Source organism: Myripristis murdjan, chromosome 17 (assembly GCF_902150065.1).
Source record: "Myripristis murdjan chromosome 17, fMyrMur1.1, whole genome shotgun sequence".
NCBI lineage: Eukaryota > Metazoa > Chordata > Actinopteri > Holocentriformes > Holocentridae > Myripristis > Myripristis murdjan.
Genome location: NC_043996.1, coordinates 16,909,636 through 16,931,425, shown reverse-complemented (window position 1 = coordinate 16,931,425; position 21,790 = coordinate 16,909,636). Strand labels below are relative to the sequence as shown.

The following is a 21,790-nucleotide window of genomic DNA, read 5'->3' as shown; positions in this document are numbered from 1 at the left end:
AATGTTCTGTGTGTAAACTGGTAGATTAAACTATAGAGGTAAGACAAATTAAGAACAGCTGCACATCTTAGGCATTTCTCCCATTACATGGAATCAGCTCTATGTGATTTTGGTACTAGAGCCTTTCCTGGATTTAGTTTTCCATTGCAGATAGCAGCCCCTCACAGCAAAGCCTCGCCAGTCGCATGTGGGGATGTTAATTAGTGTTTTATTTATTAAAAAAAAAAAAAAAAGAAAATCCCCAACTTGAACTGGCTGCTTCATATGAACCATATTATTATAGCTGTGATATGATCTTGTGTGGTAGTATCATCTGTCCTACACATTTTCCAAATGTATCTGCTTGGATAACAGTCATACCAGAGAGATATTCGCTTCCCTCTGGATGCCAGACATCCCAGATTGCTCCCTGTGCTGCTCCTCGTTTGTCTCGTTGGATGGAGAATCTCTCTGCGACCTTGCTGACGTGGGAAGTGCTGCTCTCTCCCTCCCTCAGAGCTGTGACTCACCTGCTCTCTGATCTATTCCCAGTGAGGGGCTGATGATGGGCCTGGTTGTGTAAGAGGGGGGTGGAGCTCCCAGTGATGTGAGCGGCACAACAAAGAGCATCACTGGAAAACAGGTGATTGGGTAATTCTAATTACAGACAGCCCACAATGGAAAAAGAATCAGCTCTATACTCTAAGGCCTGGCTGCACATTTGTCGCAGACATTAATGAATTAATGTTAGAACCCTGTCTAGAAGCAACACCACATTATAGTGTGCCTGTCTCGCCTTGATGTAGGAGGAAAATTTGAAAACAAAGAGATAAAAAAACAGCTCAGGTAAGAAACCATCAAATTTGTATTGCATAATAATATGCTCAAACAAATTTTAAAAGGAAAGGATCACCCAACAAAACAGCCTGGTTGGGACATCTTTTATATAAATAATAATTAAAAAATACTTATTGGAAAAGAAAGAGAAAAAAACAAAACAAAAAACAAAACCTAAATGAAAATCAAAAACGATAATCCCCATCAGGTCAACGGTGGATCTCAAGGCTTCAGTCAGTCCGTCTGTCCATAAACCGAACACTTTCCCTTTCTTCCAGCTCCATACAGCATGCAGTTTTATGTTGGTGGTAGTAGAATACTATCATCATTATCCTCATCATAGTTTTAAATATAGAATTATTCATATCTTTGTTATCAACATCATTATTTTTTTATTTTCATTTTTACACATCACAATGTGTGTCTTAAAAACTGCAGTTAGGGTACTGTAAAAACAAAGATGTCTAAGAAACGAAAGGAGAGGGCAGGTTGAGGGATCAGGGGTGACGGTGCTTCTAACGTCCAATGCAACACTCCTGAGAGGAGGATGATGGATGACATTTCTTTCAGGAACTGAAAGAGCAAAGGAAAATAAAGAAAAAGAAAAGAAAGGAAAAAAAATGAAAAGAAAAGAAAGAAAGCACACCCTCTTCAAAGCCAGTGCCTCAAGTCTCAGCGCAAAAAGAACATTTCACAATTTCTCCTCCTCCCCGTCACTCGTATGGCATCCTTAAAAGACTTTGCAGGCCGAATGGTCCAGGAGGTATGGGGGGGCGAATAACATCAGCAGGTTTCTCTCACAACCGCAAGGACTCCAGACAGAAGGACGGGACCAGATCAACCTGAGAGGGGACAGCAATGGAGGACAGAGCAAGATAAAAAAAAAAAAAAATAGCAGAGAGGGAGAACAATCAGCCACTGGTGGATTTTTGAGTTTTAGTTAAAATCAACACATTCGAATGAAAAGCAACTACCCGTGTGGGTATCTGGAGATAAAACTGAATGGTGTCACGGAATTACAACAAGGAAGTAATTAGAGGCGATAATACAGCAAGACTCATCTACAGAGCAAGAGAGAGAGAGACGGGTAGGGTGAGATAGAGGGAGACAGAGAGCGAGAAACATCCCACAGCCCACTTTATCTCATCCAGGGTGAGTCATCGCTCAAGCAAATTAATACAGAGCATCTCCCCTGCACTGCATCCTTGAAAAACAGCCTCACACTGTGAGTGTTTGTATATGCAAGAGAGTGAAAGAGCAAATTGTGGGTGGTAACTGGAGTGAGAAGAAGACAATCTGTTAAATTGGTGTGTACGTTTGCGGTGTGCACTGCGACATAAATCTGCCCCACTTCTTAGTCTGAATGAGTACGGGTGAAAACCCTACAGATATCTGCAATCAAGATTAATGCCGATATGGAAGAGGAGAGCAGTGTGCCATGACTGGAAGTGACCAGTCCGGATCTAGTCTTTGGGAGGAAACCGCCCGTGTGTTTGCCAGGGGAGCAGTGATGAGTCAGAGCACTGCTGGCTGAATATTAACACAGTTTCACTCTCCCCTCCCCAATTTCCTTCCACTCCTGTTTTGCCCAATACTTCTGTCTGCATCTCCATCTATTCTAACATATTTTAATCATCTCTTCTCCTTTGGTGCCCACCCCCACACCCCTTTTCTGTCCTATTTCACACATCTCTCTTTTCTTTATTTGAATCTCCCTTTCTTGTGTTCATTCTACACATCTTTCTTTCTCATTTCTCTCTGTCTCCGAAATGAAAGGTGTCCTCTACGTAGGACGATGTTGCAATCAGTTCAGTCTACAGCCAGCTGTGGTGACTTCACACTCACCAGGTTGGTTGCTACTGAGAGGAGATGGGGTGGGAAGGGTCATTGCTGTTTGCAGGTGGAGAGCTTGCGGATCTTGCTGGCTGTGGAAACCCCTTTGCGCGAGGGATTGGATGAGGAGGAGGATCGGCGCTCAGCTTTGGGCTTGCTGTTCAGAGAGCCTCCCTCTGTCCCATTCACACAGACTGGTTTGGCTACAGCAGGGCTGTGGTCCGCATCCCCCTGATCCTGGTCCTCCTCGGCTACTTGTCCTGAAGATACACACACACATTGCAGCCAAGAAATTTCCATCACTTATTAAATACAAGTACTGGTATAGGAATATCAATGCAGTAGTGATCGAGCAAATGATTAGAGTGCACACACTGAGGGAAAATATTTTTGGTAATCTCTCTAGACCTACTCCTCTAAAAATGGCATTTATCAGCAATATTACTGAAAGGTCAGGTCAGATAACTGTGAGAAACAGTGTGTGAGAAACACAAACCTACAACAATGGGAAATTCACTGTGTGAGAAATAAAGGCTCAATCGTTTCAAGTGCAAGTGTGCATGTCTACGTGTGTGTGCTTGCATCGATGAGAAACTATCAAAGACGACAAAGACAAAGCGATGTCTATGAAACTATAAAACTGAAGGGGATGTTAAATGAAGTGTAACGCATTACAATTTACAAACACTTGAAGCTTTATGCAGTCACTGCTAGAAAAAATACCTCAAAATGACAAACAAAAAGATTCAGCTAAACTGTTGTCTGATTTATCATATAGACACCATTATCATTCATGTAAGGTATCCTATGAGCTATGGTATTAGGTGTGTGTGGGACGGTTAAACCTAGAGTACATTTATACAAAATACCTCAAGCCATTTCAATTAAGACTATTTTGAGATCCATTCACTCTCCTTCATTCAGATTCTGCAGCTCCATTGAAAGGTCAGTGATTTATTTAATATGGGGCATACTTCTAGAAAACTGACAGTGACTACAGCATTTATTATTGCCCCGTGTTGCCAAGCAACAGATAAATCTTTCAGCATAAGAATTCTGAAATAAAAGATGAAAGAAATAAAATCAAGGTTAAAGGAACATTCATTCTAAACTCATTATCTGACATTCTCTCCTCACTCCCATGTTGGTTGAAACTCCATTCACGCTTGTATAACAACCAAAGATACAACAAGTTATCTACCACAGTTACTTATCAGCATTTTCCCAAAAAGTGCATATTACCATCATACATTTTTCCAAACAACTCAAGAAGCAAATACAAGTACGTTGTAGGCAAACATCAGCATTGTGAGCCCAAACCAAGGCCTCTATTTACTTCACTTTGTAGCATTACTCGCAGCAGAAGAAATGTTAGCTGTTTCATCTTGTTATGTGAGAGATCCAAAGTGGAAGATCCTATTTACAACCAAACTCACAGAGAAATAGTTTGGGCTGGATTACATTTGGATTATGCAGCATCAACAGTAAAGAGATCAGATTTTTAAAAATTCAACTGAGACTACAAAATTAATTGAACCTCAATTACACATAGACTTGTGCTTCTGGGTGACATACAACTTTTTATTTTGTAAGTTAGAGATCACTTTCAATGGATCACTTCAAATTGCAAGCAAGGCTGAAGCTGCATAGAGTAAATCAGTTAATTCAGCATGTAACAAGTAACCTGTATTCATGCCAGCCACGCATTAAATCAGAAGCCAAACCTGAAATGGACAACTTGGAGCTTGCTACCTGGATGAGATCAATAATGCGAGATGAATTTGCCGAAGGGTTTGATTTAAAACTAAAGCCCACAGTCTGAAAGAACTTCAAGAAGATATCTTGTCCTGTCAGACTCAAGGTCCAGGATTTGGAGCTTTGTGCCAATGAAATTGAATCCAGGCTAAATACTATTGGAGCAGAAAACAAGAGGCTTGCTAAAGAAGTCCAACACTTGAAGGAAAAAAATAGAGGCACTGGAAAATCACAGCATAAAGTTTAATCAGAGAAAATTGGGCTGCCAAATGCAGCAGAAGTGGGTAAACCAATACACTATTTACTATTGCACTGCTGTATGATCTATTTAGGAAAGATGCACTGGGCCCCATGCAGCTGTTAAGTGTCACTCATCGGACAGGATCGGTGGCTGGGCAGAAGCGGTACAAACAATTCTTCATGAGCCCATATGAAGCCGTGGACTTCCACAGAAAAGTAATTCAACCATCACTGAAGGATGACTAGATGACTATGAGGTACCGCCTTTAATAGGTAAGGACTATTTTAAAAGGCTGAACCAAATAAATCAACATGAGATCATTTAGACAAAGACAATGAAATTTCTTTTTCTCTTTCAACTGGACAGACAATGGGTGTTCTAATTATTTTTCATCTTTTGGGGTCCAAATGGATGACAGGGACAAAAAATTTTAGAACTGGTCTGGAACTGAGCAAGAATGCTTTATTGGGTTGCAATGAAACCAAATGAAGTGAAGATGAACATCAAATTACATCTGCTAAAACTGCTTTTCCACTGACAAGCTCAGATTGTTATTATAAGTGTCTGACAACATTATGGAAAGGATCCCTACAGAGCTAGAAATTTTTCTTATGTCTAATAACATTACCTCCACTCTGTCGGCTCCAGGTCCCTCTGCTCTTGGAACAGCATTTTTCTTTCGGTAAAGGTGCTTTGGTATCGGATTTCATTTTAGCATGAACTGGGCCCTTTGTTGTTTCATATGATAGAAATGGCTGTACGCAAAGGAGGATTCCACAGAGACATTAACACTGCAATTATTTGTGTTTTGCATAAGAAAAGTAAGGACCTCAAGCTGTGCTCAAGTTGGTGTTCTTTATCCCCTTTTAACTGAGATATTAAATTGTATGCAAAGATACTGGCCCACTGTCTTGAGACAGTGCTCTTGATGTTGGTTCACTTGGACCAAACAGGTTTTGTTCAGCGCATATTGTCCACATACAATATATAAATCCCCCTAAGGGTTTTGGAAAAGATTTAATAAACATACTTAAAACTTTATATTGGCTATAATGGCTATGGTTTTAATGAGATAAATGTTCTCCACAGTTTGTATTATTATTTTTTTTTTTTAATGAAAGTTTGGCTAGGGGGGCACACCAGTAGCTCACTGGGTTCAAATCCAACCTCAGGCCATTTGCTGCATGTCATCCTGTCTCTCTCTCTCTCTCCTGTCTTTCCTGTCTCTCTCCTGTGACAGTCAAATAAAGGAGAAATGCCAAAAAAATAATCTTTAAAAAAAGAAAGTTTGATTAGTACATCATACCAATGTACTTATCTTGGCTTCTGGCTACACATTCTTGTTCTGTATTATTCGCATAGTTTATTGAGGTATTTCATCCCATCTCGCTATGTGAATGCAAATGTATGTACATTTATAATGCATAGTTGATTACCTTTGTGCATAGATGTTGATGTGTTATGTAATATTACCACATTATTCCATCTACTGATTCTGATATATAATGTCTCCTCCACAATTAAAGGAAATAGGGAAAAAGGGAAATTTGTAAAGGAGAAAACAAACAAATCCACCGAACCAATTACACTGGTTGTGCTATGTCTGCAGCAACGAGATGGTCTGAGACGGATGGCACGCTCAGCAGAGAAGCTATTTGCCTCCATTCATTTCTCTTTATATCATGAAAACCGTGACAATTAAATGCATCTGAAGTCTCTGAATAAGGACTCTGAAAATGTGAACTGTATGTCATTTCATCCAAAACTACTGGAACCATATTTTTATAGCAGAGTTTTAACACTGGATTCTATGGCACTTCACCATGTAATCCCTGCATGACATCAGCTCACCAGACATGGCCAATGATGACTGCATCATTTGTGTGTGTGTGTGTGTGTGTGTGTGTGTGTGTGTGTGTGTGTGTGTGTGTGTAGGCTCTAGTGTCTGAGGCTTACTGACCTGGCACTGTGAAGTCCTGAGTGTATATGATCTCGTCCTCTCCATCGTAGAGCTCGTCGTCGTCCTCCTCGGTGTAGCCGTGCAGGTCCTCCAGATAGGGCACCACTGTCATGCTACGCCAAGGGTCCCTGCTCTCTGCACTGGCAGGGATGGGCACCGGAGGCTCAGACGGAGGGTGTTTCTTACGCACCCAGCTGGAAGTGGCGGGACAAAAATCGATACATGAATAACTGGTCAGCTTTAAATAAAAAGGAATCCTAAAAATGTTTCTAACCTACACAAACTCTTTGAATGCAACTATAATGTTCCATCTCTGATTCATATCAAAACAAGACCTTTCAAGTCTTCAGGAGTGACATTCTGGTATTTCTTGTCCACGCTATATGTTTAGCATAGTTTTGTCATCAAAGAAGTTGCCTGAACCGCCCTGTAGCTTCTTTTCAGTACCAGTGACAATAATAAGCTTAGGGGTTCACACAATACCTGGTACTAATTTTTAAAGGCCACAACAATTCATTGTGTGTAGGAGAATACACGTTAATATTTGAGTGCTCATATAAAACTGAAATTTGTTAGTTTAAAAAATGTATTGCTTTTTAACAATTGCTTTATACCAAATTAATCACTTACTTGTGTTGCCTTATATGCTGTATGGAAAACCTCTTTGCAGGGTCATACTCAAGCATTCCTGAAAAACATTAATAACGATGAAGAGGTTAACCTAAACATCACAATCCAAAATAATGATCATCTCAACTCCTTCTGTGGAGCACTTACTCCCACCAGGCATCAAGGCCACAGCACGGTGGGGAGGGTTAACAGGTCAGACAATAAATGCATTCAAGGAATGTTAATTAATGCATGTAATTTCATTCATCGTTATGTGTCAAGGCATCCTGCAAAGCTTAAAAAGTCAAGAAGGTACAATAAAGAATTATCAATGAGTGATATAACAGCTGTAGTAAAGTAATAAACCTCCTGCAACACAGAAATGTCATTCTATAGGAGCATGACAAGCTTAAAATATCATCTAAATGCCAAACATGCTTTTGCTAGTGCTTCCAATGACCCTATTTGTGTGTCAAGCAGTGGTGCTCGTCAAACCACCCTTAAGGAGCATGTGAAGGGGCAAATCTGTCATCACAACCAAAACTGACCGATCCAGGTGCTAAATGGACTGTTGGCCCACTAGTGATGTTGAAGAAGACGGGTTGAAAAATATACTGCATTAGGAAATCCATTATTTAATGTAATTAAATACATTTTCACTATGTGATTAAAATGCCTATGATTATTTTGGATTATGTTGTGATTAACACAATTAAAAACACCAATCACTTGACAGCCCTAAATTAAAGTTAGCATGTGCAATATTTGGGCAGTTCTATCAAGTTTAAATATGATGGTTATCAGAAGCTGATGTTCTGACATAAATGCGTGAACTGGGAAACCTGCACCACTTTGAGCTGGTCTGTTGCTATTCCAGCCTGTTCACAAAGGATACAAGGATACAAGGATACAAGGAAGTTTATTGGTCATTATACAACAGGTTGAATAATGAAATTAAAGTGTGGTTCCCTCGATTGATTAATTGATTGTGTAGAAAATAAAATTATTAAACATGGAGGAGTTCAGATGGTGCATTTAGCAGTCTCACAGCCTGAACCGCCCTGTAGCTCTGGCCATCTCTACAATGTTCGACCTGTATTTCATTTAAAAGTTCACAAATCATGTCCAAATTTCTGACTCTGGTGCAAAATGTTGATTTTGTTGGTTATTAAACCAAAGAAGCCTTGTTCTCGCCTTAAAAAGGTCTCATTTGTGTAACTCCAGGATGTTTGTAGCAGAGTGTCTAGCTGCTTGCTGACACAATTTGCACTGTATAGTTATGTTTGAACCATTTTCTTGTATGATAGATACAATGTTCACTGTATTTCCAGGCTGTAAACCATTCCACTACATCTCTTCCATGAGCATCTGTTTACTGTAGCAATGGGAGAAACTACAAATGTAGATGTGATGGGCAAACTCCAGCAGACAAATCTTCCAACTGATCAAACATTTACGAAAATATCAAATAAATAAACAGTAAAATCTGAAGTCTCCACAGTAATCCAAATATTTTAAAAAAGTGATATAACTTCATTTACCTGTTTTAAAGGATTATAGTTACTCATATTTTGTATTTAAAATACATAATCTAGTTACATGTATTCTGTTACTGCCCAACCCTGGTAGAAACCTAACATTGGGTTGACTGGTGGAGTTAGCTAAGGTGCTACAGACAGACTTAGGTCATTTTGCATCCTACTTTTGGATCACACAGTAGTAAACTCAGTAGTGATTTAAAACAACAGTTCATATAACTTTAAAAGCTACTGTAGTTAATATGATACATTATGTTGCTTAGAATCAACCACTGCCTAATCACTAGACATGACTGAGTTGTCAAAAAGCAGTGTGCGCCCTATCACAGAGGGTTCACTTGGCTAATTTCCTGAAGAGTGGAGAGGAGATGGTGGTGTTGTGGTCTGGAGCACTTGGTTTGCTGTTAAGACTGAACTCCCTCTAGTGATGAAAAAAATATCGCACAAAGATTTTACAAACAGTAAGTTAAACATGCAGCAGTGTGCCTCCCCTAAAGTCAGTATGTGTCACAATCAGAATGTCAGGATGAAAATACAGAAGCGAGGCAGTGCCTATTCAAATCTAATAATGTAATTGTTTCCCTCACTAGGCAGAGAAGGGCAGTGTGCAGAGTGCTGATAGTGCCGCTGTATGTACTGAAGGACACCTTTTGTAGCGCTGAGCTTATTTTAGACCATGCAATTATGGACTGACTATCTCTCAGGTGCTGCGTCATCACACACACAGACGTCACACACACACAAAGAAATTGGGGGATGGGCACCAGTGAAGTTATAACAGCAATAGAATATGGCTCATTTTTCTATCCGTCATTTAATATTCAATTTTATACAACTGTCACAGCTCAAAATACCTTCATCTGATACCTCAAGTAAAATAAAAGTGAATAGTGATGTGATTTCTGCAAAGGGACAAAGAGTGTACAGCTGGATAATAATCTTGCATACTAGTTTGCAATTCAGTCCATGTTAAATGGTTTCTTTAGCTAATATAAGCATAATCTTCCCAGCATTCTCTCTGGATCTGAAAGCAGTGAGTTTGCTATGTCATGCTGACGACTGTAACTTACACTATTACAGAGTCTGACACTTTTTTCCTAAAGGAAAAGCATTGCAGCATTCCACCCGAGAAAAGCACTGCTTGACTAAGTGTTTAGTATTCTGCTGCTGGCTCCAGATCAATGGAAACTACGTCAGCAGTTGGAGGGATTTCTATAGTGTGGAGGAAGCCTCAGATGCTGAGGAGTCAGAGACTCTCAGTGCCACGGCACCACCTACTGGGCACAGACAGAAAACACTATACAGCAACTAGCAAGGACTTCTCTGGTGATTTATTACTGCTCAGTCAACTCAGCTGCCCAGTTCCATTTCAGAGATACTTATACCAAGTGTTCTATCCTATAGAGATTAGGACTGTGTTTTCCTGGTGAGCACTGCCCCTCAGAAAATCTGGATCAAAATTCAGCATTACCATTATTAATTATTAGACAATACTAATCTAAAATTAGTCTGCTTCCTCTTACAATGTCAAATAATACAGTTACAAAACAGCAGGACCGAAAGATTATTATCTACAGCGAACTCACCTCGCAGCAGATCTGACAGCAAGGGGCCGCATTCCTCTGGAATAGTGTAGTCTCCTTTTCCAATGTTCTCAAATAGCTTATAGATGTTGTCTCCCTCAAATGGATACAGACTCGTTGTAATGTTGTATCTGCATGGGAGGGAACATGACCCAATAAATACCATCGATGCAGAGCTACATAAACAGAGGCTCCACTCCAGTGTATACAATGGCCTGCACATATCTAACGGTCAATTCATGAGTCTACATACACTTTGCTGATGCATCTTTGACATTTGCTCTTAAGGTCACTCAGAAAAATACACTCTGGCGAGAACAATTTGCACAAGTGAAAGAGAGCTTCCATAAAGGGATCAATGAATAGCAAGGATCACTGAAATTAAATAAATTGAAAACAACAACATTATTTCATGTTGCCTGTTATGCACTCAATTTTTTTTTTTAAACAAATCCTGTCTGTAACTGGGACCTGTCATAATATTCCAAGTGTTCCCAGACTGGTGGCTGGAAACTCACAGTGTTACTCCAGCAGACCAGATGTCCACTTTGAACCCTGAAAAGGTGTCCAGGCCATTGGCAATCTCAGGAGGCTGGAAGGCCGGAGAGCCCTGGCTGGTGCGACACGTGTCATCCTCTGCAAACGGGTGAAGGGCCTGGGAAGGATAGAGTGGGTGTGAATTTGTAAGAAAGATGGGTAAGATACTGGATTATTCACTGGAATCAATGGAAATTAATCCAAAGTGACACTAACCGAGAGACTGTGCCTACATGTACAAGCAGAATATTCAGTGTATCTGCAAGCTTCCTTATGACTGCGGTTTTTGTTTTGGTTTGTTTTTGTGTTATTTGTGTGTGTGTGTGTGTGTGTGTGTGTGTGTGTGTGTGTGTGTGTGTGTGTGTGTGTGTGTGTATATGAGCTGGCTATGTTAACAAAATACTCATATCTATGCAGAAAGTTATAGGAGTGAGGTGGATTTTCAAGCTGGTTCTCCAGAATCACAAGTTAGAGCATAGACGGCTTGTAGGGATGGGCCACAAATTTCAAATAGTTACAAAACTGTATAAATATATATATATATATATATATATATATATATATATATATATATATATATATGTATGTATGTATATTTTTTAATTATCAAATAGTTCCCTGTGATTACTGGGTAGTATTGTTTCTTCAACTGCCCATCTCTAATTTACTTGCACAATACAAAACGCATATCCAAATTCTTGCCTTAATAAAATTAGCAGAAATGCATCAAAATGAACACAAAACAAACAAACAAACAAACAAAAAAAAACTGGTGGGTTTAAATCTGGTATCCTGAGTAGGACACACAAATTCTCTGGTTGTCATATCTACAGATGTCTGGAAGGTAAATGCCATGACACTTTATATTTGAGCTCACCTCTGCTACTCCCAGGTCGGAGATCTTCAGCGCCCCATCTGTGGTCAGCAGCAGGTTCCCTGGTTTAATGTCTTTATGAACTATTCCCTGGCTGTGCAAATATTCAAGGCCATCTAAGAGTTGGCAAAAATACCTGAGCAAGAGAGCAAAAGAAAACGAAACAGAGGTTCATGGACGGGATCAAGGGAGTAGTGAGAGTGTACAGTACTGTATAGCTAAAAAAAAAAAAACTCCACATGTATAAGCCCACCCAGCAATTAAATAACTGTGGTGAGAAGACTCTTCACCACTTACAAGTATGGCCGCTATGGATCTGCAGCAGTGACCAGACATTCCCACAACCTCTGGCAGTTATTTTAATGGTGGAGGCCCTGCAGTCTTGGATCTAAACTTAGGCTTGGAGTAGTGGCTGCAGAGAGCCTCTGACTAATAATAGCAGAGAGAAAGACTTACCCGTGAGCTTGAAATACTGGAAACCTTTTCTCTGGGACGCTGTCCAGCATTTCTTGCATCCCACATACGCAATACTCCATCACCATATACGTAAAACAGGGAGTCAAGGAAATACGTCAAACCAAACAAATAAGACCTTTCAATGAGGTGAGATATTCATTAAGAAAACACCTGTTCAATGTGCAAAAAACACATGCCAACAAAAGAAAAAGATTTGAATATGGCCTTTAAGATACATTTAAAGGCATACGTTTGTATGCACATGATAGCTACCTTGCACATCCAGCATCCACTTTGAGTGTTTGTTGTGCACGTCCTCAAAAATTTACACTACAAATTAATGCTGCAAACAAACAGATACACTAGACAGCAAGTATATCTCCAGCTTAAGAATCAATAATCAGTACACCCAAGCATAACATATAGACAAATATACTTTACAGCGGAATTAGCCTAAATAAAGGCCGAGGTATAATGCAGTACAAGTTGATTTGTTTTATCAGCAGCAGTATTGCAGAACTAATGTCATTTGTTGCAGTATGAGTCTCAAATGTGGCAGCTGGGACACTTGGCTGTTCCATCTCTCCACCTCTTAACTGGTAAATATTAAGTTTGCACAATTATTAATTCATCTTTGATGTCTGTGAGGCTGATACTTAATCAAATTATGGTAAAGTGAAATGTAGCACAATGTATGCTCCTACTCTCACAGTCTGCAGGCAAAAGAATTCCCTGTGAGTGCCTTCACACCTATTAACAGTTCTGGGAGTGTTTCAAAAAGAGGTAAGCAGCTGGACGCATGTCTGACAATTTATTAGTATTTACAGGTTTTCGTAGGTGTGTGTAAAATGTTTATGCATTAATTTGAAGTGTATTTACACATATATATTAGTTTTAAGTAAATATTTCTAGCTTATTTATGTATGTGTGTATGTAGTGCACCCTATGAGTGGTATGTTCCAGCCAATTACTGCTGCAGATCCTCTATATACGGCTGCCAGTCTGTGCAGAGCGACAAGTAAGTGTTAGTATAACGTGTGTGTGTGAGTGTGTGTGTGCGTGCATACAATGTGCAGTGCTAATAAATGCCACGTTCAACATTAGCATTAACATCAACAGGAGTACAGAAACACTCAGTGAAGAAAAAACTGCAAAGAAAACATTCACATAGAAAAGGATATATTTTCTGTTTTTCTTCATTGTAGAGCACATCCACCAACTGAATCACATTTTTGTGTTGAAGTCTTCTTAGCAGCTGAATCTCCCTAAAATCCAGACAGAAATAGAACACAGAAAGTATGAAGATGAGTGCATCAGCAGTCCATGATCCACAATGTTACAGTTTCACCAATCTCATTATAAAGATGTATAAGCTGGCAGTTTTACCCAACCAGTCGAGCGGAAGAGTTTTAAATCACCACTGTGGCAAAACCCCAAGGAGACTCAACGTTTATCTGATAACTGTGACTGAGGAAGCTAATGAATTCAGCTCTGGCTAGAAGACGCTCAACACAGAGATCAAGGACCTCCTGATACATATACACAAATACATAGCCAACAACACTAATACACGGTCTGGCAATGTGTGTGTTGTAATTTATCATGTAGTAACAGGCCAAAAACATGAAGGGAGTGGCCCTGTATGGAAAATGTGAGCATACATTTGCTTTTTCCCTACGAACACTACTAACACTAACATCTTTGCATCTATTTAAGGGGTTAATACACACCATTTTGCCCCTAATCACTATAAACAGATGCAGGCAAGGGAAATGATTTTGGTATTGGAAGCAATCTGGTGGCTGTTTGTAGTCTGGTGGTTTTATGCAAGTAAACAGTCTGTGTGGGGAGGAAAAGGGGGGGGCATTGGTTTAAATGTTGTCTGGACCTAAAAAACCTACAAAAAGTATTGATGTTGATGTGTATTGTGTGGGGAAACATTCCAATTTGTTTAATAAAAGAATCAGAAACTGAGACAGAAATTGAAGTGAGCAGCCAGCAGATACACTGGAAGCCCAGAAAAATTGGTCATTGCCCCCAGAAGCTAAATCGTGGTCAGACGATAGCTGATGGGTTCCGAGTTTGTTTTGCCCCCAGCGCACTGAGGCATCACCAATCTTCTTTCTTGCTCTCACATGATAATACAAAAGATACACTGTTGAGCTTTTCTGTCCCGTTGTGACTCTGACCTTCGATTACAAGCTTTCTCAGTATGATGACTGCATGATGACTAGTGTTACAAAGGGGTGGAAAGTTTCCGGTAAATTTCCCGGAAAGCGTCTGAAAATTCCCAGGGGAATTTTCGCTCTGGAATATTGGAAATTTTCAGGAGATTTTTGCTGTCACTTTTTTTTTCTATTTTTCAGAAAATTCCCGGGAAAATTTGGCTTGGGAATTTTGGGAATTTTAGTTTTTTTTCATCAATTTAAATGAGGTTTTTAAAAAGTTTCCATGGAAATTTAAGCTTGGGAATTTTGGAAATTTTCGTTTTTGTTGTTGTTAACTCAAGGTGAATGGGGCAAAAATAAACAATAATCAATAAAATGATTGTCAACATCAATAACACCATTTTGGAAATGGAAACCCTATTCTCCTGAACTCAGGACTCACCTCTAACTCAAAGGCGACAACGCCGGCATACTGTAAAATCATCATCCCCATACCCAAGTGTGTGAAATAAAACTTAAATATAAAACTTAAATATAAGCAGTCGACTTTGCATTTTGGTGGAAACAAATATGTTGCATGATTCAATGCAAATTCAACTGTGCACCATGATTCACATATGCAAATAATTTCGAGCACATTTGATCATCAATCAGTAGCCTATACTCCACTAGGCTACAGCACTTCCACTGAGACAGACGATCATCACATCAGCATCACGATTCAGTTTCCTGCATTTCTATGCATTTTAACGGGTAGATTGAACCACATCATATGCACACCTTAACAACAGTACTGCACACAGTCTTATGCCTGAATTAATAGCCTACACCTCTTACTAACGCTGTATAACTGCTGGTCATTGCATTAATATCCTACAACAGAACGGACATAGGATTATTATAGAGAAAATTCGTTGCACACGGGTGATACCATTAATATCTTAATGTAGGATATTTACATAAAACGCCCCGATGGATCAGGTTAATTTCATTTGAACAACAGATTTCCCGAGCATTTATATGGGCTACGCAAACTTCAATCGACATGATAAAAATTAATCCATGGACCACCAAAGTAACGTTTGATATTTTAATTAAATCAACTTAAAATTACTCAGGCACGGTTGGAGGAGGTGTGCTCCAGTACGGTACGGGCGCGCATGCACGGTCACGAACACAGCATGCGAACGTGGATACGACATAAATCATGCCATCCTGCTGCTTCTGCAAAATTGTTTAATGCACACAGTGCGATTAACTGCGAATTGCGGCATGGCACAATCAATAATCAACTGATAATAATAATCAACCAGATCCGGCAGACCTGACCGGGTGGCCACGCCCACATGCGGTGCTGGCCGGCACCGAGCAGGCACCCCAAAATTTCACAATGTTTCCAGCCAGCGGAGCTCATGTCACCACCAGGGGAGCTGTGCTCCCCTTTGCTCCCCCTTATTTCGCACCCTGATTATGCCAATATTCACCACAGTTTGACTCAGCTAGGGAAAATTCCCGAAAATTCTCTGGAAATTCATTATAATGTAACATGTTTGCATGCATACCTGCTTATAACAAACCAAAATGATTATTATGTAGCCTATACATGTATATGACCGGGTGAATGCAGTGAATATACATTCCTGAAAATTCCCGCGTATTCCCGTTTATTCCCGTTAATTTCCGAAAATTCCTGTGGAAATTTTCCAACTTTGAAAATTCCAGGAATTTCGCAACACTAATGACGACTGTGCCTACCCACACTCTACTGCTTGCACACATGCAGACCCAGTTACTGCTGCATCACCACACTGAAGTAAGTAAATGCAATGATGCTGATAAGAATTTAGTAAAGCACAGACAAGGAACAGCCTCATGTCATCAACTATCCTAAGCACCAAGCAAAGATAGCTGACATGTCTGAGATGCAGCAAATTGTGCAGCTTGTTTGTATTAAAAAACAAACAAACAAACAAAGAAAAACAAGAAATAAGCACTTGCCATCTAAAGCACAAAGTTTGCTGCAGTCCATCTGCAGTCTCTGAGTTCAAATGTCTGCTGTGTGTCCAGGGCCCTCATGTAGCAGGGCTGAGAGGATTTCAACGCTCAGCAATGTGGCAACAACTCTTGTACACACAGCACAACATAAACAAACGCATCCACTAACAAATCCTTGTATACACAGCACTGTTTCAGAATTCATGCCTAAGTGGTGGTTTCAGTGTGTGTGTGGGTGTCCATGTGCGCTACTGTCATTCCAAACAAGGGCACGGCATTCTCGAGATGTTGCCTTAGTAACAGGAGTGCCATTGCTCAATCAATGCCAGTATGAGCATGCCCATCCCCATGGCAACACTCTGAAAGCAGGAAGTGTTTGGCAGACAGGAATGCTAAGCAGAGGCTATGGCATCCACACACAGCCAGAAGCATCCAGCTTCTACAAGCTAGAAAAAAGAAGGCCACCACTAGCTGTGCCACTTGTAGGAAAACGTAATCTCACACAGCAAAAAATATCGCCAATGCCTTATTAGCACTTTGGCAAAAGTATGTAGTCTAACTCTCTCACACTGCTGTGAAACAAAATGATGAATAGATAAATAGATGATTTAAAAAGAAAAATCACAACCTTTAAAAAGAAAAACTCTTTCATGAAAGACTGAACACAGACTAATAACGCAATCAGCAGAGTAACCCAGCAACGATTCTCACAGAAGCATTATAGCAGGCTGTGCTTTCTACCACTGTGGCCTCGACAGCGGCCTAAAAACATGCCATTTTGCAGGTCTCCGTTCCCTCAGTGTGAACTCATTTGACAGTTTGCTAAAGCCTTCTCTATATTTAGCACAGGCCCGCAGCGAAAGGCTGGAGTAATATTTAATAAAGTATTGTGTGATTAAAGCTTCTGCTATTCATCAGAAAGGGGTGATTCAGTGGAGGAAAGTCTGAATAGATAGATGACAAAGCAACACTGAGCGTGAGAGCGAGAGAGAGAGTGCAAGTCAGATACTCAGGAAGTACTTAGGAAGACATGAGAAGGTAGTAATAATTGATTTGGTCTGAGATTGTTGATAGCAAATATGTAAGCAATGTTATAAGAGTTTTACAGACATAAATAACTTTTTTCATTAACTCTAATTTTTTTCATAAGTTTTGCATGGACAATGCATGATAAGATCCAATCCTAATAAGCGCTGTTGAATAGTCCTACTGATGTATTCTCATTATCCAACTACGACAATGTTTTGACAAATTAATAGCTATTTACTCAAGGAAAGCTGTGTATGTGTGAGCAGCTGGAGTTACACCTATTTATGATGGGGGTGGATGAAATTAAAGACTGAGATTGGTTTATTTTTGTTTTCCATTCATAGCCTTAACTTTACTTTTTGGTTTCTTTTACTGTATTTTGATTATTTCTGTTATATTATGTAGGCTACAAGGCAATTTTGAGCTTGATTTTCTAACTTAACTTAAAAAAAAAAAAAAAAAAAAAATGGCCATAATTAGGAAACTTTGCAACCAGTTAAAAAAAAATTATACAGAACAATATGAAAAGAAAGAAGTGCCTCATTTGTGATTAACAATCAAGTAACAGTATGACTACTCTTCTGCTGGCAAATACAGGGAATTGTATCTCTGAATCTCTGAATTAAGAGAACATGACAAATGTCCCATCAATTATTATCAAAGGTGGTGGATATTTCCAATGAAATATTTGAACAGGGATTCAAAATACAAATAAACGTAATACAAGTCCTGGATCAATGATTAGGTAACAACAATATTGGCACGATGACATGGTTCATTTATATTTTGGTGCAGTTATTAGTAGTTAGTGGTTTAGTGAAGTTAACCCTGTATCTGTCTCAGGATAGCTGTGACTGACCTCACTGAGAAGACCTTGAATCTGAACATGCATAACTCACAGCACACAGGTGAGACGTCAGTCACACTGGTGTTACACTCTATTTGTGAAATATTTTAACTGCAAGGGGAGAGAACAGAGATATAAAGGGGTTAAACATAGCGAGAGACAAAGAACAACAAAAAAAACACCCACTTTTTCACATTGGCTTCTCCATTGGGAATCCTCCTCAGCTTTTTCTTCTTCAGTATCTTGACAGCCCTACGACAAAGTGTCTCTGAGTCCAGCATCTCTTTCACCTTTCCGTAAGATCCCTCCCCCAGCAGGTCCCCCATCAGGTATTTTCCTATGAGCTTTGCCCTTTTCCTCCGTGGCTGGTAGATCACCTCTGTGGAGTCGATGCGGTGAATGAAAGTATCCATCCCCATCAGTTCATTCTCAGTCAGATAGTCAAGATGATGCAGCTCCCCAGTACTCATGATTGATGGTCCGACAGCCACAGTTTAAGCCTACTGTGCAAAATTGTTCAAAAATAACTATGATTGATGCTGGGGAGAGTAATCCACTGGTAACCTGGTATATTAATTCCACAAGCTGGAATACAGGTGAATTACAAAATACAAAATACTGGGTATGGGTGGGATATAACCAAGCCTGAGAGTTGGGGGAGGAGGTGGGGATCAATCCCAAAATGTAAACATTAGGGTTGCTTTTACTCAGGAGGAGCTGACGTAGTTCTACAAAAGGTGTAGAGACAGCTAAAGACAAGTTAGGTCTGAGCCAAGTTAGTGCTTCTATCAGGGTTCGGCTGCTCTGGACATTTTGTATTACGCATGTGACAGGTGCAGTTGAGAGGACTGAAAACTTATGATTCTCAAATGTTACTTTTCCTCTGCTTGACTCCAAGAGTGACCTCCATAAGAATCTAATACCACACAACCTCAGGCAGAGGCAACCAGTCCTGCTTCAGAGCCATGCAGCACAGCATTTCTCTCACAGGTCTCTGCTGCAATGCACAGTTCACTTCAGGATACATAAGTGTCAACAGCTGGACTTGATCCAAACACAGATCTACAACCAAATGCATGCAGCAGCAACAGTCCAATCTTTGGTATCAGCGTGGCTCGTAGAAGTCGGCTGAGCCATCTAATGTGTCCAGTTGTCCTCAGGTGTCCTCCATGCCACCAGGATCCTACCCCTCGGTGCCTAGGGATAAAAGACACGTCAATATCACTGTAAACAAAGAAATAAAGCTCTCGATGACAAACAATATCGCATGACAGCAACTCTCGACTAGTTGACGTTGTATTTATTTTGTTTGAGAAACGAAGAATTTATTGTCTATTACAACAGACGTGGTGGCCTTTATTTAACTAGAGCAGCATTTACCTTACGCATCCTTAATGTTACATACAAGTTGCACTGATGGAATAAACTGCCGCTTTTACAGAACTAGTTAACGTTAGCTGCGAGCTGCTAGCTTCTCGGCTAACGTAGCAAGTCTCCTGAATGAACTAACACCAACGTCCCTGCCCTGAACTCCTACTTTAAGCATCTTCGGGTCGCACACGCTCAACAACCAAATGCTGCGTTTAATTCACTGTCTAACTTGCCCCCAAAAACGAAAACCTAGTTTCAAGTCATTATGGACAAAACGAGTAGAACACACAGCTGATACGGCGTCATACAACGCTAACGGTAGTCATGTTGCGTTAGCTAGCCAACTTTGGCTGACGTTGTGGTTAGCTAGCCAACTTCACCTCAGTTGCCGGCGGTGCAGCGGCAATGTAGCTGACAGGCTGCGAAATACGCCGACTCAAGAGGACGGTGGAGTCGGTTGAATTCGAGAAAACACAGTCTCAAATCTAAAATCCAAAAAACAGCCACTGGCATTTTGAAAACCAATTAAACACAGCCGGCTAACACAGGCTAAGCGGAGTAGCGTTAGCTCGCAAGCCGCTCAGATTCCTGTGGACTGTTGGCTAGCTAGCTAGTTAATAAGCTAACTAGTGGTGCGGGGGCTCACCTCCGTTCCCCTGAAGCGAGCTGCCGTTGCACTCTTTATTTTCCTCTTCGGTTGTTTTTGTCTTTGATGCACCAGCGGTTTCATTAGAGTCTGAAATAGTACTTATAATTTCTGACTCTTCGCATTACTCTTGCCTCTCAGGTTGTCGCCATCTTGTTTACCTCCCCCCCAGCTCGCACTGACAGCCCTCCTGTCACACGGTAATGCGTCAAATCAAAATACTTTTCACACTCACACGAGAAGCGAGGATGGCAACGCAGAAAATTAAAGTGTCACTGTGTCACTCAGCCCTCTTGTTACCTCCAAATATACTAAGTTTTTATCAGCTGTGGTCAGTTTGACCCGGTAATTATAATCCTCCAGAAAATTATTAAAATAAAAAATATTACCCAAGTTTATGAGTCAGGTACTTTGTTTTTTTGTTGACTACCTAAATAACCCTTTAAATAAACATGTTTTTTTCCCTGCCAAATGTCACATGAACTATCAGTGGTTCTTTCTCTGCTACAGGTGTGGTCATGTTAGGTGAGGGCCCTGAGGCAGAGGGAAGTTTTTTTTTTTTTTTTTGGTTTTGTTTTTGTTTTCTAAGACTATAAGTGGCGTGTTACAGCTCCTCAGTGTCATCCAAAACAACTAAACAAATATGTGTAAAATATTGACAAAATACTCGAGGTCAAACTGACCCCAAACACCAAAATGTGTACAGGATACTGAAAACATGTTATGTTAATTTTATGTTTACCCAATTATCCCCATTAAATCTGAAAAAGGCATGAAATATGAAGCAAAATAAAGATATTAATCATATATTTAGAGATGTTAAACATGGAATGGGGTGAAACTGACATCAAAAATAATCAAAGGGTTTTAATCTTTTTCTTTATCAGTATTACTGCAAATTTACAATAAAAACTCCAGGAAACACTGCTAAATTGACATGTATGAGGTACTTCTTCCTCAAGGTAGTTAGGGTAACATTATTTATTTACTGAAACTTATGTAATCCTGATCAACATTCAGAGTGACACCAGACCAAGAAAGGATGCAGCTGGTTAGTTTGTATATTTGCCAGCTCTTCCCATCCAATCCTCAAATCTCATTCACAAGAAGCATCCAACTATCAACCAGCTCCTTCGCCGCAGCCCAAGTTGCCATTGATTGATGCTGCAGCCAACACCTGAGAAACTCTGGCTAAGCTGGGAACTGAGGAGTTATATTTAACCAGTGTAAACCCCTGGGGAATGGCAAACTGAAGGTCTGGTTTCACAGATATGTTTCGCTCCTCACCAGTGACTACTTGAGGCTGGTGAACTAGACAATCAGTAAAGATAAGAAACGCCACGCTAATATCTTCAACACAATCCACAGCCACACAGAAATTAATACTGATGGAGGGATATCTACACTTATCATATAGCTCTATCACATAGTAAATTATTTTCTATCGTATAGTAATATAATTTTGCATTTACATAATGCCTATTAAACAAAATGACAGTGAATAAACCAGCACATACATAGAGATTGTTAAG

General features: G+C 40.0%; 1 protein-coding gene across 2 annotated transcripts; it reads right to left on the bottom strand.

The window, feature by feature from the left end:
- Positions 1 to 905: 905 nt before the first annotated feature.
- stk11 (serine/threonine kinase 11) lies at positions 906 to 20,474 on the bottom strand. 2 transcript variants are annotated; one of them, XM_030074331.1, is made up of 11 exons: positions 20,259 to 20,474; positions 18,428 to 19,438; positions 13,384 to 13,467; positions 12,203 to 12,292; positions 11,750 to 11,882; positions 10,854 to 10,990; positions 10,339 to 10,466; positions 7,236 to 7,293; positions 6,606 to 6,799; positions 2,662 to 2,909; positions 906 to 1,658 (listed from the first exon to the last, which is right to left on the bottom strand). In XM_030074331.1, the coding sequence occupies exons 2-10, from the start codon at positions 18,709 to 18,711 to the stop codon at positions 2,701 to 2,703; spliced, it is 1,317 nt and encodes a 438-aa protein (XP_029930191.1). In that variant the 5' UTR covers positions 18,712 to 19,438; positions 20,259 to 20,474; the 3' UTR covers positions 906 to 1,658; positions 2,662 to 2,700. The 2 variants fall into 2 exon arrangements, with proteins under 2 accessions (XP_029930191.1, XP_029930192.1); XM_030074332.1 differs by lacking the exon at positions 20,259 to 20,474 and adding an exon at positions 19,993 to 20,013.
- Between the last annotated feature and the right edge of the window lie 1,316 nt (positions 20,475 to 21,790).

Excerpts from the sequence above, each read along its gene's own strand:
- stk11 (XM_030074331.1), bottom strand. The coding sequence starts at position 18,711 with ATGAGTACTGGGGAGCTGCATCATCTTGACTATCTGACTGAGAATGAA. Across the intron at positions 10,991-11,749 it reads CCGACCTGGGAGTAGCAGAG|GCCCTTCACCCGTTTGCAGA; the intron begins GTGAGCTCAAAT and ends TATCCTTCCCAG. Across the intron at positions 6,800-7,235 it reads CAGCATATAAGGCAACACAA|CTGGGTGCGTAAGAAACACC; the intron begins GTAAGTGATTAA and ends CGCCACTTCCAG.